Here is a 27404-nt window from a genome sequence, read left to right as displayed (position 1 = left end):
AGGCCAGCCGAAAGACATAGTCCCTCCAGCGTGTCCTGGGTCTTCCCCGAGGCCTCCTCCTGGTGGGACGTGCCCGAAACACCTCACCAGGGAGGCGTCCAGGAGGCATCCTGACCAGATGCCCGAGCCACCTCAACTGGCTCTTCTTGACGTGGAGGAGCAGCGGCTCTACTCTGAGTCCCTCCCGGATGACCGAGCTTCTCACCCTATCTCTAAGGGAGAGCCCAGCCACCCTGCGGAGGAAACCCATTTCGGCCGCTTGTGTCCGTGATCTCGTTCTTGACCCAAAGCTTATGTCCATAGACGAGGGTGGGAACATAGATCAACTGGTAAATCGAGAGCTTCGCTTTTTGACTAAGCTTTCTCTTCACCACGACGGACCGGTACAGCGCCCGCTTCACGGCAGACGCTGCCCCAATCCCCCTGTCGATCTCCCGCTCCCTTCTTCCCTCATTTGTGAACAAGATCCCCAGATACTTAAACTCCTCCACTTGAGGCAGGACGACCCCCTGACTCGGAGAAGGCACTCTACCCTTTTCCGGCTCAAGACCATGGCCTCGGATTTGGAGGCACTGAGCTTCATCCCGGCTGCTTCACACTCGACCGCGAACCGCTCCAGTGAGAGCTGCAGATCATAATCTGATGAAGCCAACAGGACCACATCATCCGCAAAAAGCTGAGATGCGATCCTAAGGCCACCAAAATGGATCCCCTCAACACCTCGGCTGCGCCTAGAAATTCTGTCCATGGAGGTAATGAACAGAATCGGTGACAAAGGGCAGCCTTGGCGGAGTCCAACTCTCACCGGAAACGAGCCCGACTTACTGCCGGCAATGCAGACCAGACTCTCGGATTCAGGAAGAGCAGTGTGGTTTTCGTCCTGGTCAGAGTATTCTATTAATTAATTAATTAATTGAATATAGTATTCAAGCGATCCCAACCTTTTACCTCTTAAAGCACTTTAATTGAACTGTGCTTACTTTTTTTATGAGCACATCAGAAATATGCGCAAGTTGTTTGAGAAGTGATGTATTTCTCAAGTAATATATTGAGAAATATATTATTTATATCACGATTGTTTTCCAGGACGTCGTCTTCCTATCAGTCATCTTTGTTCAGTGGTAAGTTGTCAGTATGTATTTAGCATCAACTCAAAACCTTCTGCTATTTTCTCATGAGTTGCAGCAGGCTAGAAACAAGCAGCATTCATAAAGAGAACAGCCTAAAACGTCATATTTGTTCTGTCTGAGAGCAATAATAATCTAAAAACTTTTGCTTTCTGAAGTATCAGTTGTACTTGTCAATGAATGATGGTTTGAGATGTTTGTAGCTTTTTTTTTTCTGGATCTTTTCCTTCCATATTGTCCTGGTCTCCTTCATCACACTTAACTTAAGTGGAAGTAATAAAAGCCTTTTGTAAAACATTTAACCACCGAATACTTTGTTGTTATATAAAGTAAGAACAAAACTGAGTCGGAAATTCCCAGCTCAAGGATTTCTTGTCGTTTAAGTTATTTAAGTCTTCAGCTGCAGCTCCATATAACTCAGTTTCACTTCATAAAACTGACTATAAAACAGAGAAGCACTTTCAAGCCTTATCAAAAGTTTTAAAAGGTCAGTGACTGGCTATTCTCTCTCATTTTCCTCCCCTTCTCATCATTCAGTATATTTTAATTAAAGCATTTTTATTAATTTTTATAAATGCTACTAAGCTGACGTAATTTAGCAATAAAATAGAAGCACGACAAGTTTTACTGATCCAAACTAGGGCTGAAGCATAAGGTGGTTGAACATTAATGTCAGAGGTAGTCATGCGTATAACTTTATCAGTGTAATTTAATCTCTATTTTTAATACAAGTCCTAACAGTTTCTATGGAGACTGAATAGGCAGAGTTATGCTGAGGGGTGCTCCTCTCGTAACGCACCCTCATTCACCTTCCTACCTGTGTTTCTACATATAGAAAGTTGATAGATGGTCACAGATTTGTGCTAATGTCATTCATGAGCAGTGAGGCAGAGATCTGATAAGAGAGAAAAAGTCAACATCTTAAGATGCCTGTGTCAACAATGAAATCGGTAAAACGTCCGGTTGGTTTTATTGAAAGTAATTTCTCCATCCAGACGTCAGTATGTCCAGAAGTTTAGTCTTTCTTTCACGACTCTTCCCTTTAACCTAACCTGAAGGAAGAAGAAAGAAAAAAAACGTGGAAACTGGACTTCGTTTTCCTTCCCTCTGTACGATTTTAAAAGTGAAGTGAGCCGAGTGGAGCAGAGCTGAACGTAGACGTCCTGCGGGGTTAGAGAAGCACTGCCTTGTTTCCCAGGCAGGCACCTTCTTTGTGACATGGTTAAAGATGTGTCCTAACACCATTCCCATCACCCTCCATCGCCTCCTCTCTCCAACTTGGCTTGCATCTCTCCATCACTCTCTCCATACCCTGGAGAATAGCCTGCTCTTTGCTCAACCCATTCCGTCTCCTCGGAGCTCATTGTTCCCTTGGTTGCTAGGTGATGGCTGGGGGGCCTCATTTGATGGGGTGGTGGGGGGGCGTATTCGGTACAGGGTCAGGGCTGACAGAGGTGATGTGGAGGTGGGTGTGTAGATCTGTGTGTGACAGCGCACAAGCTTGTGCGTATGTGTGTGTGTGGGTGCATTTATATGTGTTTGGTTAAGGGTCAGGCGTGACAGCGCCGGTACAATAGTGTGGGGTGTGACCAACCCCTCCTTCACTATTTATTAGCCCATTCAATCACCCACTCCCCTGCTCCAAGCCAAGCCGTGCTGGGCCAGGAGGCAGCGGAGGCTGTCAGTCAACAGCAAGGGGGAGGGGCACGGAGGAGCTCTAAGAAAACATAATTAATGTGAAACACAAGAGCTGCTGTAAAGCTCTGTAGAGGAAATTAAGGAAACAAACACCCAACACCGCCACAGTTAAACAATACTGAATAGAGCACTGTCTCTCACGTGTCTCTACTGTTACAGTCACTCGTACCTGCTCTGTCTTTCATTTCTCGTCCTTTCTCTTGGAGAGACCTGGAGTGGCTTTCCAAGCCTCAACTGAACACACCCTGACACACACGGACAAATCAATGCTGTTACTGCAAAAAAAAAAAAAAACGTTGAAGTGACATCAAGTGAGTAAGAGTGGTGAAATGAGTAAAATGGAGAGAAATGGCCCATTCTATCATCTATTCTTCTGCTTTACAACATTCGTATTGTAGCGGATGTGACCTTGGTGTTGGCTGTGCATTCCTACATTCACTTACTCATCCTTTGATCCTTTAGCCACAAAAGGCAAAACCATCCAGTGGTATTTTATCCCTTAAATTAGGCTTCATTAAGGATGACTTACTGTCAGTGCAATGTGTCTGTGAGTCATCAGTGTTTTAATTTGCTTTTTTGGGTTTTATAGGTGACTGTTATCTCCTCTTCCTGCCCCATTCCTTTAATCGCCCATTTTGCCCTGAAGTATACGTCTCTGCACAAAATGTGCATACAAACAAATTGCACCCCCCATGTAGATTCTGCAATGCGCTGCAGAAAAGCTCTGCAGTCACCATGTGCTGGTGGAAAAAAAAAAGTATTCCCCTGGGAATTATTTTTTTATTTATTTTTTTTTCCTCCTGCAGCTTTTTGCATGTGTGTGTTCCAAACGGGGCCATGGAGCTAAAGTCGTCACAAATTGCTTGCTAAATCACTGCCTTGTGTGGTGAACTCTCAGAATGAGTCAGAAGGAATGCGATGTCCTCACCTGTGCTGTAACCGATAGCAGATACGAAGCGGATCTGACATGTTTCTGCAGAAGGAGGAAAGAAAAAAAAAAGAAGACTGGCACTTTGGATGGCATACCTGCGCTGGGAGGCAGGGTGTGTCTGACCTTTCAGGGTTCAGCACTCTGACAAAACCACAAGGGCATTGCAGTAGAAAAGAACTTCAGATAAGTTTCCGTTTTCAGATTAATCATTAATAAGCCATTTAATAGTCAAACAGGCACATTATATTCATATTCACTAAAATTGAATGCAGCCGAAGCATTGATGCAGTGGGTCGACTGAATCAAGCCGTTGATGTGGTGTTGACCCCGGTCCGCAGCTCGCATTGCTGTCAGCGAGGCTTTATTGCTCGTGCAATAACCTTTCTTTGTGCCTATGTTTGGACTAGTAACCTTGCTTAGAGTTTCTGTGTGTATCAGGGTGTAGTGTGACTCCCTCTCTCCATAAATCACTGTCAAATTCTAGCAGTACCAAACAAAGCCCTCGCCTGAAGCTTAGATAATGGGGTTGTTGGTGTGCGATAGCATGCGTGTATTAATGTGTGTCAAGCATGATGTCCTTCATTTACCAATCAGTGCCTTGTGGAGTTTATGAAAATTCATTGAGTGTGAGATGAGCTTTCGTCCCCCCCCCTCCTCCCTTCAGATGAATATTGCACGAAACACAGCTTTGGGTGACAAAACACTCCATTGATTTTTAGGGAAGGAAGGAAGGACGGAGGGGGAGGAAAGGGAATGAGGTTGATCGCTGGTGCGTGATGGAATAAACTGCAGAATTTCTGTCACCGCATGTGTTTGTGTCTGAGCGTGTGAGTCTCGCACACAGGGGTGTAATAAATAAATGATGTTTGAAATGAGAGCAGCTCTCTCTAGACCATCTCCACTTCATGAGAAGTGCTTGTTTACAACTCCACACACACACGCACACCCCCACACACACGCACGTGTGCGCTGCATTGACAGCGTCTGAAGTTGAAAAACTGAACTGAACTGAATGCGTTCCTTTCCAGGAACTCCTCTGTTTGAATGTGTCCGTCTCCCCTCACTTTACAGACCTTCTTACACTCCCTTCACCACCGATGGCGGCGGCTTGGAAAGCATGGCAGAGCAGGCCAAAGCAAACACTCTCACACATGCGTATAAACACCTGCCTTGTGAGAGAAGCCGGAGAGCATTAGTGAGCTCCGCAGAGCAAACACGCCGATAAAAGTGGGATTTGGGAGAATTCTAATGGGAGGAAGCAGCAGGAGATTTAGCCCCGGTATCCTTCGCAGGCCCGGACACGACAGCAGCCCCCTCGTTTTGTGGCCAAACAGTGCATGGCGCTGACTCACAGATCCCATGTTTGCACTGTGGACCTTCCCAACATATCATTACTTGTCTCAGGAAAGTCGATTGTTTCTTCAAGAGTGGCGGCTGCGTCACATCAGAACGAGGAACTTTAACTTTTCTTTTTACTGATAAATAAAACCACATCAGCTGTCACACAAAGGTTTCCCACAGTTTTATTGCTTTGGGAAGATTTTCACAAATCCTATTTCTAAGCAACAAAGCAAAGGTCAAAATGGAGGAAGGAAGAATAACAGACTAGGATCCAGAGGGAGAGAGATGGGGTGGTGGTAGGGGATACGACTCTGAAATGCTGCAGTGGTTTTAATTACAGGCAGAGGAATAGGCTTTTTAAATATTTAGAGTTCAGATGATCTCTCTGGCTGCAGATGTTTGTGTGTATGAGACTTTGTGTTTGTGTGTGTGCGTGCATCAATGTGTTGCGTTGATGCGTGGGAGGATTAAATGTATACGTAGAATGATCTATAAAGTAATTTTATGTAAATATGCAGAATGTGTGGGCAAGGAACAATATCGGAGGATGCAATATTATGTCAGTGAATTTTGGTTAGCTTGTGAAAAAAATATGATGATGACAGCAAAAGTCGCATGTTTGACGTTAACGGATCATAGTTTATATTTCCTGGTTTCTGAAATTTCTGGATAAAAACAATGACCTTAAACGGCCCAGGGAGACCTGACCTTGCTGTTTATTCTGTATTCTGATATGAGTTGGGTATATGGATACTTGCAGTGGCGCAACTACACATTATTCAGGTGGATGCGAAAACATAGATCGACCCACAACGTGATGCTGCCACCCCAATTTTCTAAAACGGAGATTATGTCTTTAGTGTGATGAGCTCTGTTACTTTTGTCACACAGTGTTTTCATGTTCCCTGCCAGCATGCCTAGGTGGGCCCCATGTGGGGGAAAGGAGGGCTGATATATGGGTCCCATATGGGTTTGTCCGCGGATTCCACGATGTTGGGTCAAAAAAATTTCCTTTTGGTCTCATCTGCCCAAAGCACTTTCGTCCACGTTTGCTTTGACAGCATGACTTGGTGCAAATTGCAAAAAGGATTATTATCGACTCCAATAGTTGTCCTGTCAACAGATTTTGTACATAAGCTGAGGATTTCTGCTGCTTCTCCAGAGTTGCGATGGGTTTTGTCTGGTCAGTTTCGGTGGACAGCCACGTCTTAGTAGGTTTGGAGTTGGGCCACACTTTTTGTACTTTTGGATTGCTTTAGCAGAGCTTCGTGAGTTGTTCAAGGCTTGTAGCCAAGAAAGGTCCAAACAGATTGATCCTTTCCACAGTGGCCAGAAAAAAAGAGAAATGAAGCTAAATTCAACAATAAATGTGCTGCAGAGATAAAACCAGTTAAAAATGTCAAAGGTGATATCCTTGAAACAGCCAACAGCAAACTTTACATCCAAATGACATTGATCATGTTCTATAAAACAATCCTGACATACTTTCATGATTCTACCTACACACTATTTGTCTCGGTGACATTAAGGTACACTACATCCAGAGGCCTGGATGTTTTATTTAATAAACTGTGGCCTACAAGATGTAGAGAGATGTGACTGCTGTCTGAGAGCACTAAGCCACAGGAAGCCGGCACATGCATGGTGTTAAGCAGAGCCACATCTTTCCGGCTTTTCTTTTTAAGTAGGTGCCATCATGAGTGAAGGTTCTGTCCGTCGCGGCAATATGTGTTTATTCAGGAGAAGCCAAGGCCCGTTCAGACCCGGAACATAAACGGGTTGTAATTTCGAGGCAGTCTGGTATTCAGCAGGCTCACATTGATCTGTCATTGACAAAGTTAATGAGCGTGGACATGAGGCAAGGTGTTTCACCACAAAGACATCAAAGCACTGCTGTAAAGACTGGCCTGCTGTGAGACTGGCCTTTAAGCAGACACCCAGGCTGCCCGGACACCCCATGAGACGAGAGGGCCGTGGGGAGGGCACGGAGGATTTAAAGAGGATCATGGCACCATATGGAAGAAATCTGAACGCCTCCATCCTTTTCGCATTGTCTCTTCTCTCTCTCTTTTGTTCAAGCGGACTTTTCCCGTTCAAGTCAGTTTAAAGGAGGTCTTACCTCATGAACCTTTGAGTGGTAAACCAGATTCTCACATGTGATACTTTCTGCCGGTGCTCACCACTTGCTGCTTGGAAACCTGTCAACTGCACTCACACACTCACGGATTCAAGCACAAAAGTCTGGCTACTAGGTAACCATCTGGCTATCTCCCTTTTTGTTCCTATCTGTCAACAGCAAGCAAAGGGGAAAAAGCTAAATCTAAGAGCAAATATTAGCAAACAGAGACAAAAGCATTCCCAAAAAACGTTTTCACTCTCATTTGCTCATCCTTAAACGTTCCTCTCTTCCCCACCTCCTTTGTATACACAGTGACTCCTCCTTCCTTCATTTCCTGCCAAGGTCTCCTTTTTCAGCTTGAAACAACAAATCCCTGCTGTTATTGAAGCTTTCGAATCTTTCCTAACTCGTTAAGACATTGCACTAATTAGAATTTTAGCAAGAATTTGGAAGATTGCCTTAGCTTCCATTTAATAACTGGATGGGAAAACAACTGATGAAGAGATAAATAAAATTGAAAAGTTGCAGTCATGTTCATTCATTAAATACACATTTTGAATGTGAGATCTGGGACATCTTGTCTTTCTTTTTCAAAAAATATGTTTAACTACTGAGCTGTGAAATACTGTCAGCTCTTTATCCTACTGTGCAAATTGTTAATAAATGAAATGTAAATTCCTTTGAAATCAAAGTAAATGAAATTATGATTTCACAACCCAACATATAGAAGTTCTTCCACATAACATGACTCTAAAAGAGAACAAAGTTGAATATCATGTGATGTAGAGCAACAGAAACTTTATGCAGAAAAAAAAGTAGAAAGGTATAATCTGTCTTGTTCAGGAGTAAATGAGTCTTTCCTGTTGGGGTTTTTGTTTGACACATCCATCTCTAAACCTGGATGATTTTACTGCCGGTGCTTATTTGTAAATCAAATTTTTGTAGATTTCTGCTATTAAAAAGAGAGAATCAGCTTTGTAATTTTGTGCAACCTTTTTTCAAAAGCATTGTTTTATTTTAATTTTTAAAGCATTTACTGTTAGGTCTACCTTTTCAGCTCATGCTGGAATTGAAATTTTACAAAATTAGTGACAGAATCTCTGATCAGTGCATCTGCAGTCTAAAGTACTTTTCTTATAGAGGCAAATGCCATACTCCATTACCATTTTGCCTGATATTTTGATTATGTCTTGGGTGCTAATAAACAATTTATGTTCTGAAAATAAAATAGCTTGAATACTCAATCCAGTATTCAAAGCTAAACTGAAAGTATATCTGAAATAAAACCAATCAGTCATTAAAGTTATACAGCAGCTAGCTTCTTATTTGTCCTCCTATTTGCGTGCTCCGTCCCTCCCTTGCCTCTGGGGGTTCAGATGTCACCCTCATCCTTGTCAGAGCAGTCTAATGGATTGGTCACGCTCACGGCTCTCCCAGCCTGACTCAGAGCCGGGGTGAAAGGTCAGTGCTGGCGTGAGACAGAAACTGCCTGATGAGGACGTCTGGCTGCCTATTCCCAGCCATTTGTCTGACTGCACTGCAGCATAACTTCTGCGTGTGTTATTTTCTCAGTAAACACCTTTGTACCAATAAAATGGATCACTGGATGATTGGTTTTCTCTGAGCGGAAGAATGTTGCAAAAAAAATAAATAAATATGTTGAACTACAGGATGAAGCATTGTCAGGTGAGCATACAAATGTTACTCGCGTGTACACATTCGTTGTTTCTGGCAAATCCATCATAGCCTCTTGGGGGTTCCTGCTCTTTCCTGAGGTCAGAGTTGAAAATTGTAGGGAAGACGCCTACATACACATAGAATATGTGTGTACAACTTATGTGTTGATTAGCTCTAAACCAGGGGGGTGATACTTCCATTACAAGAAACAGAAACCAAATGTATGTCTGGCAACAAGGCAAGTCAACACGTATGTTGATGTATGGCTTGAAGTTCTGAGGGTCAGCAGCTCTTTTTCTCCCAAAAAGTTGACAGTCTTTCTTGTGGTTTTTCTATAGTTTGAGAAGTGCTTTTCCAGATCTCTTTTTTTTCCTGCCACAGATCTATAAGACTAACTGCAGGCGTCACTGATGCAGAGCACATTTCCATTCGACTGCTGCAAATTTCTTTTGTTTCCTTCTTTGACCTGGGAGTTTTATATTGCCTAATGCGTCCTGTCTGCATCTTTATTATCCTTTGTTTCTCCTCCTCCATGCTTCCTCTGCTTCCTTTTTCTACTCCACCTCCTTTCTATGACTTATTTTCTCCCTTCTTTCTTGGGTGATGAGTTTTAATTTCATGCCCCCTGCTTTGGCAGTTGCTCCTTTAGTGAGTGCCAGGCTGGCTTTGTGACACACAGACTCTGTCAGTCTCCACAACACACACCAAACACACAATAGCCTTCCTGCTCCAGGCCCTGGGCTACACATCAGCATCCATGCAGAACTTAATAGCAATGAAGTTGCTTGCAGGAATGCACAAAGGCACATGCTATCAGACAAGGCTACACAAGCAGGAACAGACACATGTTGGTTTAGCTTGATTTAGTGTTTACATGGGACACAAAGTTACTTTATTTCCTTTTTTCAAAGAGCTGTCTTCGTTTTAGCCATCAATCTAAAGGTATTGGTCGCATCTGGACAGCGACAGTGTGCTAACTGTGCTGGCATGCACCCATCATTAGCAAATGATCCCCAGCCTTGGGGGGTAATAAGACGTTATGCTAATGTATGTGAATAGTGATGGATGTGCTACAAACTGGATTGTTTTGGACTCTGCCAGAAAAGGAAAGAAACATGTCTTTCATTCAAGGTTTTTTTTTTCTTTTTTTTTTTTTTGGTGAGTGGGTGTGTATTGGACCACTGTGGGGCCAGATTCAAGCCTACGGCTGCACCTCTGCAAGGGTTCATTAATCCTGAAAGCGTAGTCTGGCTTCATCTCTGGAGCATTGCAGATCACATCTGCTGCTGCAGGCTGGTCACTCATTAATGGATACACCTCAAGGCCGTATGCTATGCTTCAAAATTACTTTAAGAAGTGCCAGAGACTAAAACACAATGCATAATGAATTGAAGAAACTGTTAAAGGTTGTAGTCTAGAGAGAAAGTTGAACGTGGTTGCAAAAGGTTATTGAAGTATATATCCCAAGGTTTGTGTTGCCAGACAAATTCAAAGATTATTTTAAAAACCAAACCTGACAATTTTACAGAAACTTAATCTTGTTTTTTTTTTCTTTCAGAAACAGCTATAACAACCTCAGTGTTGCTAGTTTCCTATGAAACAGTCTTTATCAGTTAATTGCAAAAACTGTCGCCATTATCATGTTGGTTATTGTACATTTTCTGACACTACCAGCAGAAACCCTTTCTGTGTGTTTTACTGAGTGGTGGTTGCTCAGTCTCCATCACTCAATCCCTTGTCCGCGCTGTATGTGGGCTGTCAGTGTGGGAGGATGAGGGTATTCAGCAGCAGCGTAGAGAACAGGGTAAACATCCCAAACAGGCACTGATGTCCATTGTTAAGCACTTTTTCTCAGGACGAATCCCACCCCCTACAACACAGCTGGGACTGTCTTTATTGTCCTCTGCCAGTCTCAGCCATCCTCTCACAAACAATGCATGTGAATCTGTACAACCCCCGCCCCCCCCAAAAAAAACACTGCCCCCCCAAACAGACACAGACTCAAGCATATTACATCTTTCTGTCTTCACAAAAATTTTGAATTGACTTCCCTTCATTTTCCATTCATTTATATAGACTACCCGTGTCCCTAACTCTACATTTAACCTAAACCAAGTTCATACCTTAGTCCTAAACCTCACCCCTAACTTAAAAATATTGGATTTCAATGGAGCCCGATCAGGCGCAGAGAGTCCTCACAATGTAGTATTTGTTAGAAAAATGGGCCTTACAAAATGAGAAGTGCTAAAATACACATCTGCTAAGTTATTTACAATTTTGTTGTTCTCATTTCCAGACACATTCACCGGTTAAGTGGTGTATTTGTGTGCAATTGTGTATGTGGGATACTATGCTGTAGAGTTGCATTCACACTGAGAAATATGTATGTCCTTTGATTTAATTTTTCTTTGTTGGAATGGCTGAAATAAATTGATCCATTCATTAAATATTTTTGGAATTAATCTCAATTAAACAATTCTGCATTAATTTTTCTTTGTTGGAATGGCTGAAATAAATTGATCCATTCATTAAATATTTTTGGAATTAATCTCAATTAAACAATTCTGCATCACCACAAAATCAATGAAATTTTGTCAGTTTACAGAGAAAATTTGATCAAGATTAATTGTGATGCTTCCAAATGAACAGAGATATTTTTGGAAGGTCATTATGAAACCTTACCTTGCCTTTGTATCTCAATATTGTTTTAGTCAAACAGCACAACACACTGGTCTCACACATAACTGTAAGCTGAAGGCAGTGGGTAACCTTTCTCATTTACAGCTGATCTTTAAGCATTTTCTGCAACTACCTCTCCATCCCCCCGGATTTACACTGCTTGCGTCTCCTCTCTGCTGCGTACTTTGCTGGTGGAGCGGAGCCATTCCTGACCAAACTGAACTTAGATCATGGACATCGGTGTGTCAGAAACATCCAACAGATTTCCTAGCCAAAGATAAGAGCTTGTGGAGAAGCAACTGAACACAAGATGTCACAGGATCATATCATTAGCATGAACAAGGTCCCCCTCACGTTTAATAATTTCCAGATAAATGAGACTTATGCTCCGGAGCGACTTGTAGTCCGGGAAATACAGTATGTAGCATAATGAATTTTATATATATGACCCCAATACACATGCACATTATAAACCACGCGAGCTTTAACAATGGTTCATATACTTCAAAGACTAGCTAGGTCTTGATTTCCACAAAATCTGTTTTACCTTTTCATAGACCTAGGTAACACTTTTTCACATGCCAACATACTGAATAAAGTAGAAAACATTGTAACAGCTGCTTAAGATGGTTTTTTTTCTTTTATTGCTTGTGTTCCTTTGTTTAGACTTGGTGTCCTTGACTTACTCTAGGCATGTAGCTCAAGGCACTTTTTGCCTTTTACTTCCAGAGAAGGAACATAAAGGTAACCTCTTTGCTCACCTTGCCTCTGGCTTAGTCCTCTTCTCTTCTTCTCTCCTCTCACCCTACTGATACTTTCCATCTGCGGTGGTGACTGCAAATATTTAAAGTAATGGCGGGTTTCACTCTCAATTTCAGTCACTCTGGAGGATTGAGGAGGGTTTGACTCTAAGGGGAAGAAGATAGCCTTCGCTGGGGTTCATTTTGCTGTGGACTCATCAAATATATGTATATATTCTTTTGTCTTTTTTGGATTGAGTTAAATGTCTTAAGTGGTTGCATTTTGTCTTGATTGACACAGCTTCTGAACATGTGTTTTTCTGGAAGTTGTCTGATCTACTATCAGCTGCCTGCGGTTAGGTGTGGTGGATCTGTCATCACAGCGGCTCAATAACACTGACCTCAGACCAGCGCTTCCAGGAAAAGCTGTCATTCGATCTTTGGGATCGGTTTTCCACTTTCTAGGTAGCCAACCGTTCACAAAGAGGCACGTTTAACCAGTTTAGTAAGACCACACAAGAGAGAGAGAGAATTACCAACCAGCTTTACATTGTTGTCCTTCTAAATGGATTCCTCCTTCCCTTTTTACTCACGCTCTGACTCTGTTCAAAACATTAGTGCAATCTAACAAAATGATTTCCAGGCTACTCTCAGAGATGGGGATCATTTTTTCTGGGATGAAGGGAGCCTCCTGGCTAATGTAGAGAGAGGTAATAGCGGTGATAATGGACCTGTTGAGAGGCCCGTTCTCTCCTTCCTTTATAAGGTTTTCTAATATTGTCCAGAAAGTAAATAACATGATGGATGGAGAGGCCTTGGTTTTCCTCAAGTGTGAAGCTCAGCGATCTCATACACTGCCATACATCTGCAGTGCTTCTAAGTGTCATCATGACCCGTGATGCTCAGTCAGTCCTTATCATTCCACTTTACTGTGAACAAATTTCCTGGCCAGACTCAAAAACCCAAGCAGATATAATATTCGGAGGGAATCATGAGCTTGGAAAAAGCATAGATTTGCTTGCCGGGTGGTAGGCAAATGTATGCGCTCGCGTTGGACTTTAAAAGCTGACAAAGACACACAGACATCATGAATCATTTTTAGTGAAAGAGGAGATGTGGGCAGCAGTTTAACCAACTCCGTCTTGAGTCTCAGTGTGTTAGTGTATGTGCGTGTCTGTCAGCCCTCATGTGGACTCGATAAGTTCCACTGACACTGTGTTTTCTCTTGGTGGTCGGTGAGTGTTCCCGTCTGTGAGCGATGCGTGTTTCTCATTGATTTGTGACTGCAGATGATTAGAGTGCACTCCATCCATGAAATCCCCTTTAGGTCCCGTCAGAAAGAGGCAGTTTGTTGGTTTGGTCATGTACTGTGAGAGTGATGAGAAAACGGGAGACAAAGAGTGTTATTTTGGCTTTATTTTTCATCGTCAGAATCAATCACAAGTTCTCTTGAGATGTTTCCACACTGACTCTTATTTTCCTTTTTGGCATGTGTAGAAATCCAGGACATTGAAGAGTTGAATGTGTCAGTGGGAACTATGGCATGGCTTCATGTGAGGTCTGCTGGAATTTGATAACAGCTTGATGGCATACACTACTGTGCAATTTCTTTATATTTGGCTTGCATGGAGCCAAATGTTTTTGTAATCTTTTCAAGAGATCTTAAAGACCAGGATTTTTGGCTTTCTAAAACATTTTTGTTAGGTGCTGGTTGCTACAGTGAGTCCCTTAAAAAAGTAAGGAAATTCCATAAATAGGAAACAAAAGCTGTTTTAATCTTCAAACTACATCAAAAGAGGTATTGGGCAAGCAGTATCAAGGAATATCAAGGTTTTAAAGAATTATGGTCATATCGTCCATACTGTTTGAAGGTATTTTATTGTGATGCAAGACAGAGTGCCAACATAACTAGTGTTTTCCTTGGACTGTATTCAGTGCAGCCCCTTCCTTATATGTTGCTTTGCACTGCTGGACAGCTGGCTACAAGACAAAACAAAACAAAACAAAACAAAAAAAAACATCTACACTTCTCCATTGCTCACAAGAAAGCCAAATTCACCTGTTGGGAAATATTTCCAATTACAAAAACATCAACGCTCTTGAAACCAATGGAGAGCCTTACGGTGCAACTTGTAAAATTATTCTTGGACTGCAGTTATTTGTGGAACATCTATTAAATGTACGTTTAATTAAGAGCAACACAGAGACTCTGCAGCTCCTAAGTAAATGTATTTACTTATGAACCGCAGATCTTCCTACATTTGAATCCAAGGATTTTTTAAAGAATAGACATTTGAAGATAAAAATAAGAATGGTGGTGAATTTGCCCCATATACTAAAGTAGGTAAAAAAAATACATATATATATATATATATAGTGCATTTAAAGCTGAACAAAGTCAGTAAGACTTTAGCTAACAGTCACAATATTATCAATTAAGAGTCACATTTTTTTTCTTAGCTATTACACTAATTTATTCTATATATCAAAATGAAATTTACAGTGTCTGAATTTTATTTATAAAATGATAAAAAAAAATGTTAATTTGTGTATCTTATAATGCTGACTTATGTACAAATAAATAAAAACTAGAGCATTACCATGCAGTTCTTCCGATTGATTGACTGTTTATACTTGGTTTGGTTGACAAGTGTTGGATTATCTTTCAAAGGAAAACAAAAGCCACAAAGGCGAACATGCGCTATTGAGCCTCGCCTCATTCTGTATCAGTAGAGAATTTGTTTTGCATTTTGGTCCATTGTAGAGTCTGTACACCATCCAAAACAAGAAGCAGCACAGTGATATTTTCTCTCCCGAGTTTCTATGTCTGAGTTTTCCTAAAGCGAACTGTCTTTTCTTTCCTTTGTAAAAGCTGCACAAATGGGCGTGCCTGCCCAGAATAATGTGTGTGAATACGGATTACTGTTTTGAGACTTTAATACTTTGTTTGACCTCTGGCGGATACTGGTAATCGTGGTGATCATAATGGTTGTGTCTGGCTCTCTTGTTGGGATTACGGAGGTGCAAAACATCTGCTGTACACGGGAGCAAACAAGTGAAGGGAAAGGGAGCTAGAAGGCTCGTCTATCATTTGTTTCAAGGAAGAATAGAGATAAAAGTCAAGGTGTGGAGAGAAATGTATTTTTTTAAGACATGAGGGTAAGAGGGAGGGAAAGCATGGATCCTCCTTGCCGCACACAGTCCCTCTCTGTGGGCCACACAAATACAAACACATGCAAGGCCATGCTTTGGCAAGAGCCCAAAAGCCCCGCAGCATCAATCTATGCTTCTTCTCACCTCGTTCTCTTTCTCTTATCCCCCACTCTTTGCACTTTCCCATCTGACCAAAGATGTTGCTTTCTTGTCTTTTTAACTCAAACCATATAAATGTTTCCAAACTAATGACACTCACGTTTTGTCATCTGTTTGCTATTTTTATGATTTTTCTTTTGGTTTGTTTTTTGACCAAGGATTTGGTCACTCATACAGAGTAGCACAACAGAGCTCCAGCTCATAACTTTACCTCTCTTCACTTTTTCCTTTTGCTGCTTTTTCATTTTGCATTAGACTCTTTACTGAGTGGGTTGCATAAGTCTGAGCCAAGCAAAGAAACTTTTTGTTTTTCTGTCCACTCTTATCAGCTGATCTCACGTCACTCAGCTCTTTTTCAGTCCATTTTACTTCAGTTATGTCCACATAAGAAGAAGTCTCCAACAGAAAGAAAGGCTTAGGAATCATGAAATAAAAAAAAATTTAATACATTTCTGGGTGTTTTGATTAGTATTTTACAGAGACAATACACTTTTCTCAAAGAATAAAAAAATAATTGGTATTATCTGCCATGGTCTGTGGAGTGGGATAATCAGAGAAAGAGGTTAAATGTGCTTTTGACACAGTTTTTTTTTACTTTTATTTTCCATGTGTCCAAAAATGATCAAAGCACAATATTGGAGCCACTTTAATTTGCACAGCACCATGGATACAGACTTCTTTTGAAACCGTAGAACAGTTTGTATTGTTTATTTGGATGTGTTGTTGTTTTATTCCACAGTTGGACGTTGAGATATTATTTTGGATCATTTCCAGCCCAAGCAGCTTTTCTCTGAAGGCAAACACTTTGTAAATGTGGTTGTTTATGTGTGTAACTACTTGTGAGCTTTTACCGTGCAGAGAGGAAGAAGGCAGTTAGCATTTAGTGGCAGCATACTGCCATTCTTTTAAAAGCTCTCACACACCTCATTAACTCTCCTAATGAGTAAGTAATCAAACACATTCCACTTCTTTTTTCTCTATTTTTAGATGGAAGAATAAAATTAAGAAGTATTAAGAGCATTTGGCTAAAATAAACATCTTTTTATCGTGCAGTGGGAAAGCACTTATACACTTTCCGTACATGCTGCTTAATCGTATGAAATGTTGTCATCCATAGGGTTTAGGTTTACTGAAGACATTTCACTGAGTCTTTAAATCAAATTAAAATTTTGTCAATGCTTCCCTGTCTGGACCTCAAAGTACCAAGTTCAGCAGAGTGATGAAATAAGGGTGAAATGCTGTGCAAGTAGCACAAGGAAATCCTGTGTAAATGCAGATGAACTGTCAGGTTGTTTTAGAGTTTTAGTCAGCTACAGTTTTTCTGTTTTGAGTTTAAAATCAAATTGCATGACTTCACAGAAACACAGCAAAAAGGGAAAACTGTGCTCTATAAAATAAATTCACTTGCTGACTAAAAAGCAAGCTAACAATGGGCGCTCTATAAAATAAATTCACTTACTGACCAAGAAACAAGCTAACAATGGGCCTCATTATTCCATTAATGGTTTTCAAAAGTATCCACTCCCTTTGTAGTTTTTCACATTTTGGAAATGTTATGAACTCAAGCCTTAATTTTATTGAATAGATCAAAATGTTGTCTGCACATTTGCAAAGTAAAGTCTAAAAAGGACAGTAGACATGTATTCTGACATCTTTATTTAAAATCTAATGATTCAGAAATCACCCAATTAGTAAATAGACTACTCCTGAATATAATTCAAACTCAAGGTGAATACAGTTTTCTTGTGAACTCTTCAGAGATTTGGTAAGGAATGGTGGTTGACAAATTAAAAAAAACATGAAGAGCAAGGGACACTGCAAATAGATCAGGAATAAAGATCATTTCTGTCTAACATGAAAAGCACTTAAACAGAAATCCTGCTTAAGTAATGGAGTTACACGCTGAAGGCAGCATTATACTGTGGGGAGGATTTTCTTCAGTGGCAGTGAGCAAACTAGTTAGTCACTGAGAAGATGGATGATACTAAATTCGGGGCAATAGTGAAAGAAAACCTTATAAAGCCTGCAAAAGGCTTAGCAGCCCGGCAGTGGTTTAGCTTCCAAGACAATGACACTAAACATGCAGTCAGAGCTGGAATAGGGTTGAGTTCAGATCAAAGCATAATAAACAATCAGACTAAATCCGATTCAGGATCTGCAGCAATAATTCAAAACTGTTGTCAAAAGACGTTCAATCCAGACTGACTGAGCTTGAGCTAGGTTGCAAAAATCTGTCTTTATACGTAAAAAAAAAATATATATATATATATATATATATATATATATATATATATACCTTAACAACTCAGATCAAAGAAGCCAAATTGGCAAAATATGGAGAAAAAAAATTCAAGTGGTATCAATTCTTTTGCAGGGCACTCTATATGAAAGGGGCAATTGTTGGTGTTCATATGCAGGCATGTGTTTTGATATGCAATTGTAGTTCATGCAGCCCAAAGCCTTTAAACATTTAAACCAGAAAAAGCTGAGAGCGGGGTTACCACGCAGCTGAAGCACCTACTGAAACTACTAATGATTGCCTATGCAGAAAATGCTTTGCTAATCTCTTAAATCCACTTTTACGACTGGTGTGAATATTATTATGGCACCATAGGCATTCTGGGGAATTATTATTATGTGTATTGAGACAGGAATTAGAGGTTAATGATGGGAATCAGACAGGAACCAGACATTACCTTCAGTGTGCAGCAAATCACCAGACCAGACGCTTTGAGCTACGTCTGATAACATTGCTAATTGTTCCAGGTCTTTGTTGGGTTTGGTGTAAACAGTAGCTGGGTTTATTGTTGTGCACTGGTTAAATGATATCGTCATCGGAAGTTTCAGTCTTGAAAACGCGACTGGAGTATTTCAGCACTGAAGCTCATTCACTCGAATACATGTGTGCTACCCCCAGTCATTAGGGCAACAATGGGAATGAACTGTGAGCAAAACGCCAGGCTGCGTAATGAACTAACTGCCCACCTGCAAGGTATGCTGTGGAATGAGGTGAATTTATGTCGGGTCCAGCGTAAAGGATGGCGTAACTGCACTCACTTTTTGCGGTTCACACACTTGTAATCATAAATGACTCAGAAGTATGCTGGGTACAGGACACCATTACTTACTCTGGATGGAGGAGCGGACTGGGACTCATTGCTTGGTAATGAGTGAATGCGGGGAGTATGAGGAAAGCGTTGCAAGGTGCCGATGGTTTCTGTGAGACTTTTCACCCTGAACAGAGCTGTGCAGGTTTTGTGACATCTGGGTGTGATGACCTCTGCTCCTGCTTCTGATGCTTAACTTTGTGTGCTCCTGCAGTATTTCACAAAGCTATTGCCCTCAGGTTAGCTAACCGGATGCATGTAGACTTAAATTTTTTGAGAAAATCTACATTGGCCAGAAGCTCAGACGGGGGGGGGGGGGGGGGGGGAAATTGTTCTTTGCTATTGCTCACTTTTTTATACTTGGCTGTCACAGTGCAAAAGCTATAGACTTTTGTGGTCTTTGCTGTAAAATTGCAACATTTGATTAGGAGTCAGACTTTAGTTTCGGAGACCATAGTGACCAATATGCCTGTTTGTGGTTAGTGTTCTCTTATAGTTGTGTCTGATTTCGAAGGGATAAGTGCTTCACTCAAAATCAGCTTTCTAACTAATCCGTAATGTCAGAAATCTCAAAGCCGACACACTGCTGGGGCTGTGCTTAGAAAATAACAGCTAAAGGATACCACAGAGTATGTAAAATACAGCATGATGGTCTCCCACAGAAATGTTCTGTTTGCCATTTTAAGAATGTGTAAATGCAGAAACGTTCTTTTGCTAAATTTAATTTTGCTCTGGCTTCTGTAGGAGGAGAAGCCGGTATTGAATTCTTTAGAGACACAGAGCAGACTGCAGAAACTAAACCAAGACCGCAATGATTCTGCTGTTTGATGTAACAGAAGGTATTAGGGGAAAACAAAAAAAAAAATAGGCAGGTATTCTGGCATGAAACATACAGAAATTTAATCCTGGCTATATCCTTTATTTTGTTGTTGGTCAGACTTACATTTTTAAAGTGACCTCCTGCGACCTGAGCTAAAAAATCCAATAAAATAGCACCATAAATGGGATTGTATGGATCACTCCTGCCCATCCTATTAGAGCGTACTAACAGGATTATGGGGTTTTAGTGTGCGGAGTCCACCCAAGAGCTTTCTTTTTTTTACGACTTACACCCATAGCATTGTGTTCATATGATCAGAGTCTTCCTGTCCTGCCTTGCATCACGGCGTCTCATCCTCGTCTCGTCTTCTCTCTCAGGATTCTTTCTGCATGTACCAACCATGGCTTCTGGAATTTCACCAGTGCTGAACTAGTTCGAGATTTTGTGAAAACGTTTTCTTTTGGCCATTTAAATAACAGAAGCTTTCATGCAAACAAGAAAAATGGAGACTTCCAGGAGGTCATTGTCAATATTAATGCCACTGAATTGGAAACCATGAGCACTAACAGTTGTTATAAGCTTTCCCACAGCTTTGGTAGGCAACAGTAAGCATTAAATCAGAATGATTCAACTTTCATCATTGCCTTAACAAAACCAAACAGCAAAGAAGAAAAACTGAGCAATACTTTTCTAATCCAATGCTTTCCAGTAAGATAGCATGAACAGTTTTTGTATTTGGGGGATTAGCTGGCAAATCGTAGAGGACTGCTTGAAAACAAAGTCAGTCATTGTGCAATAAACACATAAACTAATTAAAAATTTGGTGGCCAATTTCTGATCTTTGATTTTTTGATAACTCTAAGAACATCAAAGAAACATCATTATATAGGATTCCTGTCAGGTATCATAATTATTTAGATTAGAAACACAGGGGAGATCACACTACACGTGTCTGAGGGCAGTTGCTTAAAAACTGTTACTATTTTAAAAGAGGCAAAATTACTACAAAATTGAGAGTTGATATTTTAAAATCAGCTGATTCTGTACAACAGCTAAGTTCTCTTTACATTTAACCCATTTCATTAACTTCCTACTAAAAACAGATCTGAGAAGAACAGAAATATATTTTTGTGATGGTTTCCAATGGAATAATAATATTCCGTACATTGAGAATAAATAGTTAGCACAGTCCTATGTTACATTCACATATTCAGCATTTTGGTCAACTGACTTTGTTCCGTTTAAGTGCAAAAAATTCTTATTTGTTGTCCTAATTACAATTAAATATCTATTTTTTTCTTAAATAACTATAATCTTTAATAATCCACATTCAAAATGGGGCCTAATTTCAGTAATTTTCTTCCTAAATTTAAAACAGATTCCAGTTTAACTTTTGGTTCGTTTTTATAACTTGTGTGGTGCTATACACACAAAACGTTTCATTTACTAGGTACATCGCTCAACTACGCTGCTGTGGTGGGGTTTAACTCCCCGCTGTGAGTCCCATTGAAATAATGCCAGACTCACAGACAGCGGGGGCAGAATGTTATTGTGCCATAACGTCGTATCCTGTGGTGCTCATGAACAGTTAGTGGGAATTAACAAAGTTATATTTATAATAGTGGTATGGTGTGGTTACACAGATTCTGGGGCTGGGCTGTAGTTTCTCTGTGGGTGACCAGAAGTGCTGTTTTGGATCTGTGGGAGAACCTTTGTCGGGGCAGGAGCCTCTCCGACAGCATTGCAGTGTACATGTGTGAGACAGACGAAAGGATCTTAAACACACATCGTCTTGAATTTTCATCTCTCTTCATAAAAACACAGCGACTAACTTGAAAAAATATGGTTGGCTCTGTGTCCTGAAAAGTTCATCCTACTGGACCTTGAAAGAACCCCACACAGGCCACTGCCCTGTTGTCTCTGTTTAGTCTGTGTGCAGGCAGACATTAAGCCTCAAACTACATCCAGCTCAAACATATCATAACATGGAGGAACACTGAATAACACAACCACCATAAAATACCCCTCCAGTGTGAGCAGAGGTCTGCGTGCGGAGACCACACCACGGGGTAGTTACGCGCACAGTGGGGGAGAAAATGTTGCACTTAGCTCTCAGTACCACACTGATGATGGAGTTAAAAGCTGGAGAATGCTATTCAGAGAGTAAAAGTGGGTTTGTTGAGACGCCTGCTTAAAAACACACGAGAGGAACTTTCGCACAACAAGTTATAAAAACATTGTATCCTCATCCTGTTGGACCTCAGGAAACACGAGGCAAACCTTTAATGTAGGTGTTAAATATACCTGTTTTTTTTTTGTTTATTTTTTTCACAGCGATCTCAGTGAGAACTTCATCCAATCTATCCCCCGGAAAGCATTCAGAGGAGCTACAGACATCAAAAACCTGTGAGTACTAGAGGTGTTTATTTCTTTTTAAATGAACAATTATTTTTGTATGTTCAACATACAAGTTAATTCACCGATTGAATAACCACACGGTCATTCATCAAAACAAAAGATTACATTTTAAGACACATGAGAAACATAATTTGGTTTTAAGAGCTTTTGTTGACTGATAATATGCTGGACTTGCATCACTTTTTTTGGGAGTATTTTTTTAACAAAGGACTGGAAATGATATTGGTAGGAGGATTATGACAGATCACATAGGCTTACAACTTTTGAACAAACAGTTGCTGGGGGAAAAAGATATTTACAACTAAGGAGCACGAAAATTACAATACTCCTAATGTAACCCTAATGTAATATTAGTATATTCTAAAATTAGTATTTATAAAATTATTATTACTTGCTCAATGTCATACTATTGAGCAAACTTCAAATTCAGAGGTTCACATACATGTCCTTAGTGTTGGGTTTGTGTACTGCCTTGCTCTCACACACACCTTTTTAGGTCTGCTCCTAAATTTTCTATCGGACTGACATCAGTGCTTTGTGTTGGTCTCTCCAAAACATTGATTTTCTTCTTAAACCTGGTTGACTTGGCAATACGCTTAAAGTCACCATCAAATTAAAAGTCTTACTTGGTCAAGAGCTTCAACTTCCTTGTTGATGTCTTGAGAGTCCACATGTTTTTGCCTCATGGTGATGATGGTTTTGTGTAAATAGAAGCCTTTCCTCCTGCAGCCAAACAACCACACAACACGATGGTGCCACACTCTATCTTCAGAGTGTTCTCAGGCTTGCAAGCCAATCACTTTTTCCATCATATGTGACAACAGTTATTACGACTAATTCCTATTTTGTTCTATCCGAACACAGGATATTTCGCCAAAAACTAAGGTTGTTTTCCATGAATGCATTTGCAAACTGTAATCTTATTTTATGTTTTTTGTTGAGTAATGGCTTCTTCTTCACTGAGTGGCCTTACAGCACATATCAGTACAATAGTTATTGGATAATGATACACTCTTACCAATATCAGCCAGCTTCTCTCACATGGTCTTTTGCTTCTGATTTGGGTTGGATTAGCACAATTTATAACAAAAGATAATCATTTTATTTTTTTAATAGAAACCTTTTTTGTGGATAAACAGGTCATGTGTCTTTCTATTCATATGCATGTACACACATGTAGTATGAATTCATACTACAAGTGTGTAGTATGTAGTAATTACCCTGCATGCACTGATTACAGGAAGATCTTGACAACCAGTGACGGTAAAGAACTGAATAAATACATCAAATTAAATTAGTAGTAAGTGAGCTGAAAATATGTGCTTACTCGTTCACAACTCACTTAGTTTAATTGCAGAGTTAACATTTTATCTGGTCAGCCTAATGGTCTATCAAGAGAGGAAAGCATTGCCTGGTTGCTGGTGTGTGCGTTCAGAGGACTAGGTCTCAGTGATTGAGTCCACTCACTGCCTCCCCAACGACGGCCGTGATTTACATCTTTGATGGGGTTTATGCACAAACACAGGCGCTCACATGGATTTATGACTTGCGTTGATGTGGATAAACAGTCGTTAACGTTCACGTCTGTTCCGCTGGGGGATTACGTGAGCTGAGATGACCGAAACTGTATTGATTAGCCATAGTGCATTAGAGCACAACTTACTGTATCAATGATTACAAGTACTTTGTGGGGAGATGTAAAGATTGTAACTCTTCTGTGTTTCTCCACCACAGGCAGCTGGATAAAAACCACATCAGCTGCGTCGAGGACGGAGCCTTCAGAGCTCTGAGAGGCCTGGAAGTACTGTAAGTCCCCGATCTGATGCTATTTGCCTAGCTTAACGCTGCCTTATCCTATTAAAGCACTTAGTTGAATTAAGACATTTTTGTGTCTTGCTAATTACCGCGACTAATACGTATGGCACAGGCCTCGCATAATATTCCAAAATGCCCCCTGCGGGCTTTATAAAGGGGGTTTGCGGCATAAAGCTCCATTTAGTCACAGCTGACAGCAGGGTTCTACTCCATCACATTAACACCCAGTAACCCACCCACTGCCCCACCTCCACCAACCGGCCCATCCAGCCCCGAGCATGCCATCTGACGAGTGAGGGGCTCCTCTTATCGGCATGTTCAAAAGACACACCCAGGTTAGCCGTCTGCGCTGATCTTCAACATCTAGTTAATCATCTCCTTTAAAACAAAGTGTAATTACAAGCCTCTGTTGGGGACCTCCTTCTTGAACAATGCGGACCAACAGCGTAAAGGGGGGAACAACCGCTCTGGTGTTAAAAGACAGCTGTGTGGGATTTAGAAGGTAGTTAAAGAAGAAGAAATGCAGGAAGCTGCTTGCACGCCTTAATTAAAGTATTGATAGTGTTCTGATGACGGTGTAAAAGGTCAGAGAGGGTCATTCAGATGGATTTGTGTCGGGGGAGGTGGGAGGAGAACAGCGGGTGTTGACAGGATGAGAAGGTTGAAAAATAGCAAAAGGTTATTAGGCAGATTGAAATGACCCGATTCTCTCTCTGCAGCTGATGCCCCAGGTTCTGTAGAGATGTGTGTGTGTGTGTGTGTGTGTGTGTGTGCGTGTGTGTGCGTGTGTGTGCGTGTGTGTGCGTGTGTGTGGATGCTACCTTTATAACGCTTGTGATCAGACTCGTAAGAGTGTGTGCATATTTGCATGCATGGCTGCATGTGTGTGTGGGAGGTGCAAGGGCTTCCCATCTGTGTGAAATGAGGTGGTATATTCCCAGTGGGACCCAGAAAGACAAAAAAAAAAGAAGACATAGATCTAATGAGATGTAAAAGAGAAAGCTTGTCTACACAACTCTACCGACAATCGAACTATTTTGCCCCTTCCTTTCCGCAGAACGCTGAACAACAACAACATCAGCAGCATTCCTGTCTCCAGCTTCAACCACATGCCCAAACTCCGAACTTTGTAAGTCACAAATGTCCCACTTGAATGATCTCTTTCTTTTTTTAGGAATTATTTAAGCTATAATTACTATCTACACGTCTACATCCAGACAAAGAAGAGAAAATCAGAATGTAATCTCTGTGGGGGTTGACAGCTCTGTCATTCCAAGCAGTGCTCTCTGCCAAAACCACTGAACGGCACAGAATAATGAGTTTAGCAAAGCCAGGAGCCATTATGTGATTCATGTCAAGACAAAAACGGGCCTGGACAGACACAAATAGCTCATTGTGTGCCGCGATTACCAAATCTGAAATTATGCTTGAATTAAGACAATTATTCCTAGCCGTGACTCTGCTGCCCTTGCGGTGACGTTGTGGTCTGCTTCACTCCCAGTGGGGTAACATTTTAGGGATTTCTGTTTCTGCGCACGTGGGTTCACGAGTTAGCCTTCATACACCACCACATCGCAGCGATAGTTATTGTGGAGAGGCGCTGCTTTGGAAGAATGCGGTGTTTGGAGCACTGGATTTAGAAATGTCGCCTTTTTTAGAATGGGCCATTTATAATTGTCTGCATAGCATATCATTTAGTGTGTTTGCCCCACAGCGACTGGAAGTGATGACTTGTGGAAAAGAACGAACACATTTTATGCTATGTCCATCTTCTGCCAGCGATGAAAAATGTTAACTGATTGTAATTTTTCATTGTTTTTTTTTTTTTGTTTTTGTTTGTTTTGTTATATTACAGCCGACTTCACTCCAACAACTTAAACTGTGATTGTCACCTGGCCTGGCTGTCCCAGTGGCTCAGGCAGAGGCCTACAATCGGCCTGTTCACCCAGTGTGCTTCACCCCCAGAACTCAGAGGACTCAATGTGGCAGAGGTCCAGAAGCACGAATTCACATGCTCAGGTAAGACAGCAAAGTTTTATTCTTCACCTGTGGATTTATTTTTGAAATAAAAAAAGCCTAATGAAATAGATTGAAATGTTTTGAGTGGAGAGCGACAAATATGAAAAACATTACCGGCTACGAATGTTTTTGCAACGCACCTTATTATAAAGGCTTAAAAGTGTAATATTATTGTTTTGATCACTACTGTCTTTCATCTTCACACACAAATGTATGTATGGTCCGACTGCAAACCGATTGAGACACGATGCTGCACATGGACAGAAAGAGTAAGCAAGGAGAGAGCTAGTCAGAGAGGAAGCCAAGGGATCCATGGTAACTCTGCAGGAGCCTCACATATTGAGAGTCCATTGATGGGGTGACTGTTAGTCTGGTGTTTTTGGACGAGTTGGAAAAAAAAAAAACATTGTTAAAGATCCTAATTTGCAGTTTGCTACAACCATGTAGGAGACACAGCAATTACATGGAGGAAGGTGCTCTGGCATGATGGCAGTTCTGGTATCACTGCTCATACCTCTGCTCGCTACCCTGACCATTCCAACCACATGTTAAAGTTTTTAATGTTTTCCAGTCTTAGTGAAACTGAGCTGCGTTTTGGACACCTACTATCGTTTTCCTTTGTTTTCACAGTTATGCCCTGTTTTATGTTGCTCTGTCACATAAAAAGCCCTTTTGACTAAATCTAAGTTTGTAGTTGTGAAGTGAAAAAGGGATATAAATACTTTCTCTGAGCATTATTTTATTTAATTGAAAGTAAAGTAAGTTCATCAGCCTCTCATGTGACTCGTGTGTACTTCAGATTATTCATGACAAAGCAGTGTCTTAAAATAGCGTCTGTTTTCTATTTACCTCCTCTGCCCTGTGTTTTTATGCCAGTGTGTATTCACCTGGCAGCCACCTGACAGTCGCTCAGCACCAGGACAGCCTCACAGCTCTCTGCTAGTCTAGGCTTCTGCACCCCACTGAGCTGGCAGCGGTGTTAGGAAAATGCCCACACAGCTGGAGCCCAGACTGCCCACACTCATTGGCTCTCCCTTTTTTTTTTCTGGCTACTCAAAGATTTATTGAATGATTTACTGTTTGTGATTTGCGTGGCTCCGTAGTCTTTGTATCCTCCTTGAAATGTGAAAGAGATCATGAGCACGTAGGAGCGCTGTGATGTGATTTTGCTTTATCATATCTGAACAATTGCAAAACACCATGAGAACCTCCACTCCCCACTCGGCCTTCTCATTTGTAACGCCAGCTGCAAGGGGTCTGCATGAGTGTGTGTTTGCGGGGGAGTGTACCCCTGAGTGCGTGTGTGTGTGTTCCTGTCTCTCCATGGGTTGTGATTTTTACGCAGTCATACAGCGTGACAACACAGATCATTAACTATTCATCGTCCAGGGAAAGAGACTCAAAGCGTGGGAGTGTAACCATTCCAGATAGAAAAGTTGGAACTTTTGGTTTATAGTGGGATGCAGATACAGATACAGAAAGTTCAGGTTTTACATAATGGGCAGCTGCACTTCATATACGCACATACAGGTGGTCAATCATCCTGGGATGAAATATTTTCTTTGAGCTTTATCTTCAAATCTAGACAAAAGACATTGTTC

General features: G+C 41.1%; 1 protein-coding gene across 4 annotated transcripts in view; it reads left to right on the top strand.

Annotated features, from left to right (window-relative positions):
• Positions 1-27404, top strand: part of slit1a (slit homolog 1a (Drosophila)) — a 96867-nt gene that overhangs the window by 33340 nt on the left and 36123 nt on the right. For all 4 annotated transcript variants that reach the window (XM_008429661.3, XM_008429659.3, XM_008429660.3 and 1 more), the window contains exons 5-8: positions 21886-21957; positions 23704-23775; positions 24842-24913; positions 25640-25803. In XM_008429661.3, coding sequence (XP_008427883.1) covers positions 21886-21957; positions 23704-23775; positions 24842-24913; positions 25640-25803 — 380 coding nt within the window. The remainder of the gene's footprint in view (positions 1-21885; positions 21958-23703; positions 23776-24841; positions 24914-25639; positions 25804-27404) is intronic.

This window comes from Poecilia reticulata, chromosome 15 (genome assembly GCF_904066995.2).
Source record: "Poecilia reticulata chromosome 15, P_reticulata-male-v2, whole genome shotgun sequence".
NCBI lineage: Eukaryota > Metazoa > Chordata > Actinopteri > Cyprinodontiformes > Poeciliidae > Poecilia > Poecilia reticulata.
The sequence above is the reverse complement of the archived record's forward strand: the minus strand, read 5'-3'. Positions and strand labels throughout refer to the sequence as shown.